The sequence below is a fragment of the Psittacula echo genome (genome assembly GCF_963264785.1).
Source record: "Psittacula echo genome assembly, chromosome: 2".
Classification (NCBI taxonomy): domain Eukaryota; kingdom Metazoa; phylum Chordata; class Aves; order Psittaciformes; family Psittacidae; genus Psittacula; species Psittacula echo.
The window spans coordinates 161619438-161634976 of record NC_137737.1 but is presented as its reverse complement, the minus strand read 5'-3'; the positions used below and the strand labels follow the sequence as shown (position 1 = coordinate 161634976).

The 15539-nt window shown below is 50.9% G+C and overlaps 1 protein-coding gene across 1 annotated transcript in view; it reads right to left on the bottom strand.

The window, feature by feature from the left end:
* Positions 1-15539, bottom strand: part of SCRIB (scribble planar cell polarity protein) — a 107892-nt gene that overhangs the window by 48866 nt on the left and 43487 nt on the right. Inside the window, 8 exon segments of the mRNA XM_080610144.1 lie at positions 878-994; positions 1401-1577; positions 2090-2200; positions 2859-3122; positions 8885-8965; positions 9402-9716; positions 12778-12855; positions 13440-13529. Of these exon segments, the coding sequence (XP_080466270.1) occupies positions 878-994; positions 1401-1577; positions 2090-2200; positions 2859-3122; positions 8885-8965; positions 9402-9716; positions 12778-12855; positions 13440-13529 (1233 nt within the window).

The following is a 15539-nucleotide window of genomic DNA, read 5'->3' as shown; positions in this document are numbered from 1 at the left end:
TCTTAGGCACAAACTCTTCCCTGTGAGGGTGCTGAGGCGCTGGCACAGGGTGGCCAGAGAAGCTGTGGCTGCCCCATCCCTGGCAGTGTTCAAGGCCAGGTTGGACACAGGGGCTTGGAGCAACCTGCTCTAGTGGAAGGTGTCCCTGCCCATGGCAGGAGGCTGGAACTGAATGAGCTTTAAGGTCCCTTCCGAGCCCAAACCATTCTGTGATTCTGTGACTATTAAGACCTCTAGAGCTAGAGCACAATTTCTACCTTACTATACGAGTTAAAGAGGGAACCAGTGACATTAACGTGAACATCCAGAATCCCCTTTTGGTCAGCAGCAAGACCAAAAATGACACCATTTATCACTATGCTCTGTGCTAGCAGGAAAGAAGAGGCAATATTTTTTGGTAAAGGTCAGAAGGAGCATAAGGTATTGTTGAAAAGAAAATATGTTATATTTCTTGGGGAAAAGGGACATGCCAAATAAGCATGCACACAAGCTGTCATTCACAAAGGAAAGGGAACAGAATCACACAGTGTGTTACACAGGAGAAAGGTGAGCAATTCATAATGTTTTGAATGCAAGGAAGGGAGACCATGCAGGTTTTAGTGAGCAGGAAGGCCAAATAAGCACTTGGGAAAGCAACAAGAATGGAGGGGGAAAGGAAAGATACGTGGATTCACGTGATAGAAAAAAAAATAAAGTCAAGAGAAGAAACACAAGGCAAATTAAAGGCAAAGAGATGACCTCCTTCAGTGGATGCTGAATACTCCAGGAGAACTGATGTACCCAGTGAAAAGTGGAGAGAGCACATCAAATTCCACAGGCATTCCCTTTTCCCTAGCAGTCCTTGCATGCAGCCAAGTGCAGAGTTAGTGTCTGGTACCTTAGAAATGAAGATGCCTTCATCAGTGGGATCAAACGGGTTTCCAGCATGACCTTTTGCTCCACCCCGGATGCTGATGCCCAGCTTTTCTCCTGGAGCCTTTTCAATGCGTATTTCCTGTGATCAAGATCAGACTGAAATTGTAGATGAAACACTCCTAGTAGCTGGTCATATTCTAAACACCCTGAAAAGGACCTGAATTCAACCTTGCACTCATTAGCCACAGTTTATTCTTGTGATGAGGCTCTGCTCTTTTCTGTCTCCTCTTCAAGTCTGGTCTTCATGAAATCTGATCACTCTCTGATCACAGCATCACCATAGTCATGGCAAGATACCTTCCACAGTCCTCAACTAGACAAATACTTACAAGAGACTGGGTTCTGCCAAGAGATGAGGCAATTTCAACTGGAAGTTTGGTTGTATCCTAGTCCCAGACTTCCAGCTAGATCAGAAATTGCCTTCAAAAGTGTTCCTCCTGTAAAGAGGAGTGTGATGCTCCCTCGTTCTTCTACTCAGAACCTACCTGCATACCCGGTGGTGGTGGATCTCGCCTCACTAACATGGTCAGCTCCTGGGTGTTGGAGAGCAGGGCATTGACTGCTTCCTGGTGGGTAGCATGGCGCAGGTCAATGCTATTTACCTCCAGGATCCTGTCCCCTACCTGGAGCCCACTGCGAGATGCCAGTCCACGGGAAATCACCTACAAAGAGACATTGATATTACAACCAGAGAAGGGAAGTCCATCTTTCCTTGGAGAGACACTGACTGTGTCCCATGGCTGTTCTCCAGCATCCTCTGAGGCCTGTTTTGATTTCTCTCTCAGCAACCCAAGATCCCCAGTTTGTGAACACTGGCAAAGAACGAAGGAAGATTTACTTAATTCGATATATTCTTATTATCATATTAGCATTTTTATTTGAACCCCACAAACACTTGCTGCGTGATGACTGGCTTTGTGTGCATTTTCAGCATTCATGAAAAGCTAACACAAGCTCAGCAAGTTCAAAAGCTAACTCTCCCCAAACAGCTCACCTTCAGGGGCTTCTACATGCCATTTAGACTCCTACAACAGCAGCAGCATGTCTGGTACAAGCATTACACATGTGCACACATTCCTCCCACACCCCACTTTTTCAACCTATGCTGTACTTCTCAGGCTCTTGCATGAAAATCATTCCTCTTAACCCAGTAATTAAAGAGCTCAGACTCTACTTTTGAAATGAAGACACCAGGTTCATGAATCCCAAATGGATGGCTGGAATGGTCACTGCCTCCGACAATGCTGAGTCCCAGGGGACCACCTGCCTTCACAAGGTGAATTTCCTGGAGGGAACAAGAAGCAGAGTCAAAGGTAATAAGGGATACCATAAGGAGCACAAACACTGAAAAACATGGAGTCAGGAATGTTTTGCAGGTGTGAGCACAAGATAAGTACCCATAGAACAAGAGTGTTCGCTTTTACGTCTCCACACCCCAGTAACACAGCTGCCAGCCCTCATCAGAGTACTGATTTTTCAAATGAAAAATATTCAAGATTATACTATCCCATACTTCAGTGGGCTGGAGCAGCTCTACTCTGGAGCCAGGCTGAGAGAGCTAGGCTGCTTCAGCCTGGAGAAGAGAAGGCTCCTTAACGGGAGACTTTAGAACAGCTCCAGTGCCTGAAGGAGCTACAAGAAACCTGTCCTCTAGGGACAGGACAAGGGGAATGGCTTTAACCTGCCAGAAGGGAGACTGAGATGAGCTCTTAGGCAGAAGCTCTTCCCTGTGAGGGTGCTGAGGCGCTGGCACAGGTTGCCCAGAGAAGCTGTGGCTGCCCCATCCCTGGCAGTGTTCAAGGCCAGGTTGGACACAGGGGCTTGGAGCAACCTGCTCTAGTGGAAGGTGTCCCTGCCCATGGCAGGGGGTTGGAACTGGAGGAGCTTTCAGGTCCCTTCCACCCAAATCATTCCATGGTTCTGTGATTCCAGCAGACCCTCACCTCGATGGGATACTGATCCTCCATCCCTTTGGAGAGGTGGTTCTTCAGTGACACTGGTGCGTCCTCATGTGGGCTGTCCCCGGGGCTAGGGCCAGGGGGCGGTGGTGGCGAGTTCATCCGTGCCCGTGCCGCACCGGGCGTGTCCCCGTCGCTGAGCTGCTCCACACCCTGTCTCTCTACCAGCAGCGCGATGGTGGGGGAGGATGCGGTAAGCAGCGCTACTGCCTGATCATGCCTGGCTTCTGTCATGTCTACCCCATTGATCTAGAACAACCCGCAAACAGTGTCAGATCGTGGCCCGAGTACACCCTGCCATTTAACACGTAGCCAAGCACCCTAAGGGTGTATTTTTGTGTCTTCCTGGAACTGCCCCTTCTCAAGAGCCTGCTCGACAGAGCACCTTGTAACTTAACCCACTCCTTCCTAACTGCAAAGGGAAGAGGCATCTGCTGATTCCACCTGACCATAATCCCTTTCTAGGCAGCTTACTATCCCCTTTTCCACCTTCCCTGTACACCTCCAAGCCCTAAAGGCATCAGTGATGCTCCAGGGGATCATGAAGACCAAGTACGCTGCCCCTTGTGCCTCCTGGAGCATCACAAACCTGTCTATTGCCCTGATTATGCTGTGGCTCAGCACTACCAGGATAGTCACTGCCACTCCTTCCAGGCTTTGCATTCCAGCTTTTCTACTTGGTCATGGCAAAAGAAACCCAAGAGACTTCATTAAAGGAATGGCTCCAGAGATCTCAACATGGGAAGAAGACAAAACAGCGATTCCCACAAGTGATGCCACTGCACACTAATGTGCCATAGCATAAAGCTGCCTTTGCACTCAGCCATTTGAGCTCATCAATCACTCCAAAAGCCCAGACACAGGCACTGGAAATCATGAGCTGATGTGCCAGGACCTGTCACTGGGCTGCCCATGCTGTGCAAGGTCATGCTGGGCTGGGGAAAATGTCAGTTTTAAGCCACAAAAAGTGTACTCCAGGTTTGAAAACACTTGGAAGGGCTGAGAAAGAGACTGCTGATCCACGTTGACCAAGTGTGGACACACGAGGAAAACTGGAATTCTTTTGGACAAGAACCCATTATCCAATATACTTTGCTAAATAATTTCAAGAATACAACTTGTGGTATCAGTGAAAGACAAAGAGGCACTTCCAGAACAGACAGGGAAGCCAAAGGCATTCAGACCAAACACTGAAGAGAACTCAGCTGAACCTGTGTTTGATTCTCATCCTTCATATGCACAAGAATAATCTAACGTAAGTTCACAGGATACACACAGAAAAGCTGCTGCGAGAGGCAGGGAACAGTCTTTCTACATTAACATCTAAACTAGCCTGCCTGGGAACTCAAAGCACCATAAGGGATGTGGCTGTTCTCCATCAGTGTTTGAGAGCCAGAATGCTAAGAGGAGAGCTGAGCTAAAACACTGCCAAAGGATGGAACTTGCCATGACAAAGTTGAAGCTGAAAATTACAAGGTTTCAAGTCCTCAGGTTCTGGAAAAGCTTCCCAAAATGAACTCTGAGGACACGAAAATACAGCTGTTGAGATGGAGTCTAATCAGCGGATGAAATAATAATGTGACTTTGTAACAGCCACAGCAAGTGGATTTTGTAGCCTGATTCCTCACTGATTCCTAGAAATATTGCAGATATTCCCCAGCTTCTCCCAAGAACAGCTTCTGGACAACACTGACTGCAGTCTACAAGGCTTTGTCCAGAACCTCTATCACCACCCCCTGACCCAACCTGCTCATGACATGGAAGAAGACAGACAAAGACACCGCACACTATATGGACACAGACAGGGAACTCTCAGCCCCACAGCATCTCCTCTACACAAAGGATTGTCCCCAAAGTGACACCTTTGGCAACAGCCATAGAGGAGGAGCACAAGGATGTGGAGGCAATTCCAGCCTGCCCAGGCACGCAGGAAAGGGAAGGATGTGAAGGTACCTGGGTAATGGCTGCTGAGCACAAGAGACAAGGCAATAAGCAGGAAAGGTAATAAATTAACACACAAGTGCACAGAGCTCAGTGAAACACAGGTCATGGGGACAAGACTCAAGACACTCACAGATGGACCATTAATGGAATCACTCCAATGGTACACGAGGGTGCTGAGGCGCTGGCACAGGGTGCCCAGAGAAGCTGTGGCTGCCCCATCCCTGGCAGTGTTCAAGGCCAGGTTGGATGGGGCTTGGAGCAACCTGCTCTAGTGGAAGGTGTCCCTGCCTGTGGCAGGGGGCTGGAACTGGAGGAGTTTTAAGGTCTCTTCCAACCCAAACCATTCCATGAGATTCTACGATTAGCCAGAGAACAGGAACAGAGTTGTCTGTGTTGTTCATGCCCTGTAAGGATCTGCTTGTGCTTATGTGGGTGCCTGTGAAGGTGCTGCCCCCGTTCTTGTCTCTGTAAATCTGTGGCCAGCCATGGCTGCAGGATGTTTCATCTCTGGAATCTGCATATAGCCTTCCTGATGGCTGGACCTGGGAACAGGGAACAGTGGCAGCCTTGTGTCCAGTGAACTGGGAAGGGGGATCCCTTGGGTCCTCCTGTCTACTTGATACACTAATTTTTAACCAAGATGACACGCAGAAGAGGGCTGGTCCCAGGTTTTGATCACCAGACCAAGGCCCAAATACTCCCCAGACAGACCTGCTGCAGCAGCTTCTGCTCCTGACCTTACACATCCCCACTGTCATTTTCTGCCATTGACAAGAAGATGAGAATGGTCAGACTTGGTCAGAGCAAAAGTATCCAGTGATACTTCCCCAGGCTAGTGAACAGGGACACAAAACATCCTGAGTCAGAGGAATAGCATATGTAACAGCCCTTCTCACTAACTTCTCCATCACCTGGCAATCGTGATGCCTTCCCAGCTTCTTGACAGGTAGTTTGCAGTGGTCTTTATTGCTAAGTCTCTGCAAGAGAACAAGGCCAACCAGTGCAGTTCAGCTACCTAAGTCCCCAGAGAAAGGGGGACTTTTGTCTGTCCTTCCCTGCTCCACACGTTTTTCCATGTGCCAAGGGGTTATACTACTCTGCCAAATTCCTCAGCAATCAGACTGCTCTCACTGGGATCCCATGTGCTGCCTGGTGCTACTGCTGCCCTAAATCCCCCAGAATCAGTTTACTTCAGCCTACTCCCAGTCCTATTCCCAAAATCCAGCTGCCCTTAGCCACTACTCACAGTCCTGCACTCTCCCTGCTGGATTCCCATTCCACAATAGAAACACTCCAACATTCACCCCCTGCAGGTCCCTGCCCAAGTCTTCCACTACCCAAATGACTCTCAAGATTCTCATGATGACTCTCAAGACACACTACAATATAATACATATAACAGAAAGGTCAGGAGTTAGTAGTCAGTCACTGGTGAGTTCTGTGGGTGTTAACTCTGAAGAGAGATCCAGGCTGGGCTCTTCAATCCATGTACTCAAAGCTCCCTTAAGAAAGTAAAAGGAGCTATCCCAGTCCTTCCCCTGCAGAGAAGTCCAGGATGATTTAGAGAACAAGGGAAGAGCATGAGGCTGTGCTGTACTGCTTTTCCTAAGAAAACAACTCCTCTTTGGAAAAGTGAGAACTGAGGCATGACTAGGAGAGTATGGCTTTGGAAATGGGCTTCTGCCTGCAGAACCTATGAAACCACCTGTATCCTGTCGTGCAGCAGCTCTGCTCTGGAGCCAGGCTGAGAGAGCTGGGCTGGTTCAGCCTGGAGAAGAGAAGGCTCCTTAATGGGAGACCTTAGAGCAGCTCCAGTACCTAAAGGGGCTACAGGAAACCTGGAGAGGGGCTTTGGATAAGGGCCTCTAGGGACAGGACAAGGGGAATGGCTTTAACCTGCCAGAACAGGGGAGACTGAGATGAGCTCTTAGGCAGAAGCTCTTCCTCGTGAGGGTGCTGAGGTGCTGGCACAGGGTGCCCAGAGAAGCTGTGGCTGCCCCATCCCTGGCAGTGTTCAAGGCCAGGTTGGACAGGGCTTGGAGCAGCCTGCTCTAGTGGAAGGTGTCCCTGCCCGTGGCAAGGGGTTTGGAACTGGATGAGCTTTAAGGTCCCTTTAACCAAAACCATTCCATAATTACATGATGTTAACAAGGCCCCTCCTGCTTTCCCCATGCAGACCCAGGGGAACACATGCAACCTGCACTGCACATCCCAGGAATCATCACATCCTGAAAAGCTTTCCAATCAAAATTGGCAACCAGTGCCTCAAAAGAGTTGTGGTAAACAGGGGATTCCCGTGATGCTATAAGGGCACCGCTCTGAAGAGAACAGACAATCAACATCACTTGGCCAGCACAGCCCCACAGCTCCAACCTAGCACCAGGTTTCACCAGAGACAGCAGAACTCAGAGAGCTGCTTATGCTCCTCTTACAGAGAGTACATACTCTGGAGGACAAATGTCACTGAAGATATGAGAGGCCTCAGGATGTAACACTACATGATGGGTATCACCCTTAGCAGGGAACCCCACCAGCAGAAAAGGCATTAAGGCAACTGCTGCCCGGAGACACAGCTGCTGGAGGAGCAACAGCCAAACACTTGCTGGAAAGCACAGAAGCTGTGTGAATAGTCCACAGCAGGGAAGTGTTCTCCTGGAAGATAATGGTTTGTTCCTGCTTTCATCATAACTGAGCACAAGATTGGAGCTGCAGCTAACGCTCAGCTCCAGACTCTGAATGACTACACACACTTCAGCACAGCTAACGCCCTTGAGAGCAGAGGACCGTGTTCTCCAGCATGGACATATTTCTAGCTATGCCAGAACTCATCACTGTTGCGGGGGCTGAGAGAGGACTAAAGCCACCAATGCTTCATCCACATCTAGCAAAGGCCCTGAGCTGTGTGAGCCCTGAGCCCAGACACTGCAGCCTGAAGACACTGCAAGCTCTAACTAGAGAATTGCATCAGCTTTCCCTATGAAGCTCCCCACAGATATAAATAGAGCTGCTAATGGGGGGTGGAAAGGTTTGACTTTTGACTCTGTTCTGAGGTCCTTTGTTTCCTTCCAGCCACAGGTAGAGCAAATCAGTGCCATGTGATAGGCTCTGTGTCTGCAGTTATGCCTCTCAGCCATGCCTCTCAGTCATGCCTCTCTACCAGTGGAGCATCACACAATGAGCAAATCCAAAATATTTAGGCTATCTGACAACCATCAAGGTCAAGGCTTGATTTGGGGAGGAGGGGGGAGCACTAGATGTGGGGAGAGATGCTGCACAAGTCCTAGTCTCTGCCATGACACCAGTGTCAGACCTGGGCCAGAGCTCCACTGAAATTCTGTGCCAGAGCAAATACAACACAGCCCCCAGCCTAGGGATAGAGCAGACAGAAGCCAGCACTGACAAGGCTGTATCAGTGTTTACTCACGCCAGCTCTGTGGTAACACATGCTCTTACCACAAGAGCTGGACCAGAAACCCACCACCAGCACCAGGATGCAGGAGCCTTCCCTCGGAGGCAGCATGCAGCTTGGGAAGAGGGTCAGGAGGCTCAGCAGACACTCCCACAGGATGGGAGCAAGTCACATGTGAGGCAGAGAGACTCAAGGTTAGAGGCAGCGGTGAGATCCAAACCACCAGTACAGACAGGAAGGGAAACTGGGGCTGGAGTTTCACACAGAAGCAGAAAGAAGCACCGTGGGATGCTCTGCCAGCTCCACACCACCCCATGGAGCCTCCCTCTGCTACCCCTGCCACCCTGCTCCCCACAGGGAGACAGTCAGTTGTTCCCCAAGGGTTCCCACCACACACACCATGCTGCCCAGAGCCCTCTCAGGCTGTCCTACGAGCTCTGGAGACACCCCAGGACACAGCTTCCAAGTGAAGCACTCACACGGAAAGTGCGGGGAAAAGGGAAGCATTAACTGCACCCACCAGGCAGGGGCAGGACAACCAAGATGAACTGTTCCCCCAGAAGGCTCAGGAGCTGAAAAAAGGACCCTCAAAATCCAGCTGTAATGGCAGGAAAAGTGTGAGGGAGGGCAGGCAGCTGAGTGAGATGCCTCCACTCACCGAGATGACCCGATCTCCTACGTGCAGGATCCCGTCCCGATGGGCTGCGCCGCCCTCTGCAATCCGTGAGATAAAGATCCCCTGAAACACAGTCACAAGGGTCAGAGCAGCTCGAGCTGCCTGTCACCACGGCCTAGCTGCCCACAATCACTCCAGGACACCAGGAACATCCCAGCCCTTTCCCCTCCCTTGTCCTGGCACTTCCCATCTGCTCCTCACTCCACACAAACCCTCTTCTGCTTCTGCAAAACCTCCGGCTGCAGCAAAGCCTCCATGTGGCCGAGAGCCCGGAATATATGTCAGGAGGACAGTGGGAGGATTAAATGTCACTGGCGGGAACTGTGAGCCCCAGCCCCACCTCCTCCTGAACTTCCCTCTTTCCCTGACCTAAGAGCTCTCGGATCATATGGCCATGCTGCGCTGCTGTGCACCCAAGGGGTGAAGAAGACCCTGCGCTGCTCCAGCAGTGCCAAGACTCGGGATCAAGCACCTTCCTTGCCATGGGGTCACTACTGACCGTGTCACCAGCGCGGTAGGGTGTGGAACCTTTGCCACCAGCAATGCTGAAGCCCAGGCCCTTCTCGTTGCGCACGAGGCAGGTGGAATATCTCTCGGTGGGAGCTGCTCCCTCGGGCCGCTCTGGGAAGCGAAGGCCACCCCTCCTCTCCCGAGGGCTGTAGTCATCCTCAGGGCGTAGCGCTGTGACAGTGATGGCGTTCTCCGGCTCCACCATCCGCTCCCGCAGAACGGTCATGGACACGGAGCTTCCTGATCCACGCAGAGCTTCCACCGCCACGTGATGCTCCGCACAGTGCAGGGACACACCATTCACCTGGGGATGGGCACAACCTCACCTCCATGGGGAGATCTTGGAAGCACATCTCCCTGCAGAGCTGGGTCAACACCTTGTTCCCACAAAGGCAACCAGACCTTGTTCCAACAGGGACACCCAGACATCATGTGCTGCCCTTGAGGGAGTTTCCCTGCAGTCACACAGCACAGGAGGCTCCCATGACATGAGGTGCCTGTCCCAGCTCAGGTCAGCCCCTGCCAAGCACTGTAAAGGAACTTCGAGAGGAAATGTCTCCCCATAGGGAGCTCCAACTTCCCCATCACCTGTATCACCCCTGCAGGAAATTAACTCAGCCTCAAGGAGCAGGACTTGGGGTGTTGGGTGAGGAGAAGCTCCCCATGAACCGGCTTCAGTGAGTGCTTGAGGCCGGAACCCCCCTGTATGCTGGGTGCACCCCAGAGCGTGAGCAGCAGCTCAGGGAGGGGATCCTGACCCTCTGCTGTGGGAAGGGGAGACCTCAGAGCAGCTCCAGTCCCGAAGGGGGCTGCAGGAAACCTGGAGAGGGGCTTTGGATAAGGGCCTGGAGGAACAAGACAAGGGGAATGGCTTTAACCTGCCAGAAGGGAGATTGAGATGAGCTCTTAGGCAGAAGCTCTTCCCTGTGAGGGTGCTGAGGCTCTGGCACAGGGTGCCCAGAGAAGCTGTGGCTGCCCCATCCCTGGCAGTGCTCAAGGCCAGGTTGGACATGGGCTTGGAGCACCCTGCTCTAGTGGAAGGTATTGCTGCTCACGGCAGGGGGTTGGAACTGAATCAGCTTTAAGGTCCCTTCCAACACAAACCGTTCTGGGATTCTCTGAAACTCCCAGATAACTACTCACCCAGAACTGCCTCCTCTAACAAATCTCAGTACAGCTTCCTGTTCACCTTCAATAAGGACAACTACCTCCTTAGACCCTGACACAGCCAGGCCTGCCAGACAGATTTGGTGCTGGGGAAGGTCATGGAACAGTGTCTCTGCCCATGGCAGGGGGGTTGAAACTAGATGACCTTAAGGTCCATTCCAACCCTAACTATCCTATGATTCTACGATCTGGAGTGCCATCACATGGCAGGCGATCAGGCCCAGGTTTATGAGAGGCAGATCCTGCTTGACCAACCTGATCTTCTATGACAAGGTGACCCACTGAGTGGATGAGGCAAAGACTGTGCACGTTTTCTTCCCAGACTTTAGTAAAGCCTTTGACACCTTTTCCCACAGACTTCTCCTGGAGAAAATGGCTGCTCATGGCTTGAATGAGTAAACTCATTCACTGTTCACTGGGTAAAGAACTGGCTGGACTGCCAAGCCGAGAGAGTGGTGGTGAATGGAGTTCAATCCAGTTGGCACCAGCCACAAGCAGTGCTCCCCTGGGCTCAGGACTGGGGCCAGTTCTGCTTAATCTCTTTATCAATAACCTGGATAAGGGGATCGGGGGCACCCTCAGTAAATTTGCAGACACCACCAATCTGGGTGGGAGTGTTGATCTGTTGGAGGGCAGGAGGCTCTTCAGAGGGATCTGGACAGGCTGGATCCATGGGGATGAGGTTCAGCAAGGCTCTGCCTGGTCCTGCACTTGGGCCACAACAACCCCATGTAATGCTCCAGGCTTGGGTAAGAGTGGCTGTAAAGCTGCTCATGGAAAGGGACCTGGGGGTACTGACTGAGCCGAACATGAGCAGTTTGTTCCCAGGCAGCTGAGAAGCCAATGGCATCCACACACATGATACACTGATGTATCAGCACCAGTGTTGCAGCAGCGCCAGGGCAGTGACTGTCTCCCCTGTATCAAGCACTGGTGAGACCACACCTTGAATCCTGTGTTCAGCTCTGGGCCCCTCACTACAAGAGACATTGAGGTGATGGAGAGGGGCCAGAGCAGGGCAATGGGGCTGGTGCAGGGCCTGGAGCCCAAGTGTGATGGGGAAGGGCTGAGGGACCTGGGGGGTTCAGTCTGAGAAGAGAAGGCTCAGGGGGGACCTGATCGCTTCCTACAACTGCCTGACAGGAGGATGGAGCCAGGAGGGGCTGGGCTTTGCTCCCAAGGAACAAGGAATGGGACAAGAGGAAACGGGCTCAAGTTGCACCAGGGGAGGGTTACACGGAGATTATAACAACTTCTTCACTGGGAGGGTTTATGAAGCACTGGAACAGGCTGCCCAGGGCAGTGGTGGAGTCACTGTCCCTGGAGGTATTTAAAAGATGTGCAGATGTGGTGCTGAGGACATGGTTTAGTGGTGGCCTTGGCAGGGTGAGGTTTATGGTTGGACTTGATAATCTCAAAGATTTTTTCCAACTAGATCAATTCCATGATTCTATTATTTCCTCCCTCTCCATGCAAAATCAGCAATTTACTTGTAGGGACGACACCAGGTTCTGCAGCTCTCAGGGGAGTGACATGAGTGCCCCCACTGTTGCTTCCATGATTTCAGAAAGAAGTCCTACCACATCAGAAGACTGAGGAAATGCAAAGTGGGGCCCATGAAGCTCTTCCCAGCAGCTACCTCATTTTGCACTAACACACGCTCTCAGGAGACATTGCCTGCCTCTCAGCCTGAAACTCTGTGTTCAAATCTATCTCCTCCACTTCATGGCACTTTTGGTTTCTTCCCATCATGGCCTCCATTACCGAGCAACACATCCCTGCTCTCGGGTAGAGTTATTCCTCATAATTCCTAGCTAAGAGAATGGAACCAAGGCCTGATGTGCCTCAGCCATGTCAGTTAGAAGGAACACCACAACTCTGAGTTGTGCTGTGAGGGTCCAGCCACCTGGAGGAGGCATAGGTGAATGGGCACCATGGGAAGTGAATCAGCAGTATGGAAAAAAAGAGCCTTTTCCAAAGCTGTAGCTGAAGTGGGATCCACTTTACACAAAATAATTGGGTGCCATGAACTTGACTGTAGGGAAAGGGAATAATCATTCATCTCTCAAAATCTGTTCTTGCACAGCTTCTGATGTTTAATTTGGCCTCAAACTAGTGAGATGCCAAGAAATCCCAACCCACACTTCTCCCTCCATTCATCAGAAGGATTTCCTTCTCCACAGGAGCTATGTCCTTACCTCCAGAAGCTTGTCCCCCACACGAACCCCTGCACGAGCTGCAGGACCCTCCTCTGACACGCGGGAAATAAAGATGCCCTGGAAAGAACAGTACCTGTTAGAAGGGATGGAGCCCATTCCTCAACCCCCTAAGAGACCATTCCACCCTGGCCAGCTTAAGTGAAAGGCGAATCCCTCACCAATCCCGTACCCTGGGATGTGAGGACAGGACAACCACATCACCCCATTCATGAGTTGGTTGAAAAGGGAAAGAAATCCCATTGCAGGGCTACTCTACATGTGACAAAGGGGAGAAGAGAATGATGACCCTTCAATCCTTTTCCAGTGGGATGAGAATAAGACGCAGTTGATGCCACCATGTGTGTGGATGACAACCCCATTCTCTTTGCCTTTTGAGTCCTGTATCTCAGGACACTCATAGGAAAGAAGCAGCTTTCTCACTGCTGCTTTTGGTGGTCATGATAGGAAGGTTCAAGTTGTGCTCCAGAGGCATGAGCTGGCTCAGCCCTTCCAGCCTCCTGCTTCAGGGTGGACCGAGGGCTGCTCCCACCTTGCTCTGGAAGCCTGAACCAGCCACAGAGCTGACACTTACGGACACCCAACCTCCAGCTACAGAGAACTAGTGCCTGAAAGTGGGTGCCTCAGTGAGTCCAGGGTCTTACCTCATCGTCACCCTTATAGGGGGTGGAGCCCTTGCCCCCCGCGATGCTGATGCCCAGCCCCCCTGTCTGCCGCACGATCGTCAGTGTCAACTGGAAGCAGAAGGGACACAGGAGACAGGTCAGACCAGGAGAACACCCAGAACAACTTGAAGAGCAAGGGATGACTTAAAGAACGAGAGAATCAGCTTCATGTGCATGCACACTTGTGTGAGCCGTGATGTCTATGCCTCAAAGGCACCCAACTCACAACACATTTTAATAAAGATTCTTCTTCAGGTGAGTCCATATCTCAAGACCAGGAGTCAGTTTGCCCGTAATGAACACTCTAAACAAGATGTCCCCCACAAAGTAAACTGAGCAGCAGTGAGGTGGGGCTGGACAGAGAAACCGGGATGGTCACATCACAGCCCAGCTCTACCACATGGCTCCCTTTGGGGTGTGATTCCATACAACTGCTGGGAGATTGAGGGTTACCCCAATGCAGTGCACAGTAACAAGAGTGGTGCCTCTTCCAGAATACCCTGGACAGACACTTAGCTTTGATCTACCAATGGAAATCAATATGTGATCCCAGAAAAGCCATCTGCTTTGTCCTGCTGGCTCCTTCCTCTTTTCCCCTCAGCACAGGCAGGCTCAGGATTGTACCTCTGCAGTCCAGAAATCTCTTCTACTCCCTATCTCCCCCCTCAACAAACTAAATTATGCCCATTTACAACAGCAAAACTTTTGGTCAACCTTGAACTAAAATTGCTTATATTCAGGACACCAACTTCTCGCGTTGCCCATTCATGAGACAAAGACAGGGAGCGTGTGGTAGGACACAGGGAAAGGAATGGCATAGAGAGGACTCTCTCAGGGATCTGTCAGGGCCAAGGACCAAGGAGCTGGTGAGGGGAGTGACAGAAATGTACATAAAACTCCCGGAGAGAACCAAATTTGCTGCCCTCCAGATGTCCCTTCTCTGGAAACAACGTCCAGAGCAGAGAGCGGCTGCTGCAGAGTTGTCTACTTTCAGCATCAGGTTGCTTGGCCTGGGCTGGCCACAGCGTGGGCAGCACAAGCAGCAGGAGATTTGCTTTCCTTAACCTCCCTTCAAATCCTTCCTCATTTCCTACAGTGATGGAAGCAACAGCCTGTGGGCTTCATGTTCTGCTAAGCTTAAACTAAACCCGAACCACCACCACCATCACCACCACCACCACCACCACCACCACGAGTGCAGAACTACAAGGCTCTTGCCATTTCCTTTGCTGCCCAGTCAACAAGCAGCTGAAAGCTGCTAGGATCTTCACAAGGAAATCCCTGATTCTAGACAGACCACCAGTACATCCTCCCTGGTGCAAGACCAAGAGGCTGAGTAAAATCCAAGTATTGAAAGACAAGGATAATTCAGGTGAGACAGAGAAATGTGATAGCCATAAGATAGGACTGTATGTCACTGACAGCACATGTTAACCCAGTTATAGATTAGACTAACACTTCCAATGCCCCATTCCTGGCAGTGTTGGACGGGGCTTGGAGCAACCTGCTCTAGTGGAAGGTGTCCCTGCCCGTGGCAGGGGATTGGAACTGGATCAGCCTTAAGGTCCCTTCCAACCCAAACCAGTCTGGGATTCTTGTGGGAAAGTCTGTTAGAATCTAATTACAAATACCACTTTTATCCTTCCAGTCTCACTGGATCCTAGTAATGCTCTTAAGACGTATGTCCTTATTCACAGCATCACAGAATCCCCAAGGTTGTAAGGGACCTCAAAAGATCATCTAGTCCAACCCCCCTGCAAAAGCAGGGTAACCTAGAGTACATCACACAGGAACTTGTCCAGCCAACATGAGAACTTCTAAAAATGATGGAAAACTAGGTTTCCAGACAAAGACTGGAGAGTGTTCTCATAACAGGATCCAAGTATTTCCAAGTAGGATAGCTGACGGATTTGCTCAGCGCCTGAATCAATAGGACAGGATTGCTGGTTTTGACAGTGAATATATAATGTCATTGGTAACAGAAAGTCACTTCCTGTTACACACTAAGTTGACTATGCAAACTAACTGCAAGACCAACAACAAACCCCATGGATTTCCCAAATCCATGGAAACCGGACC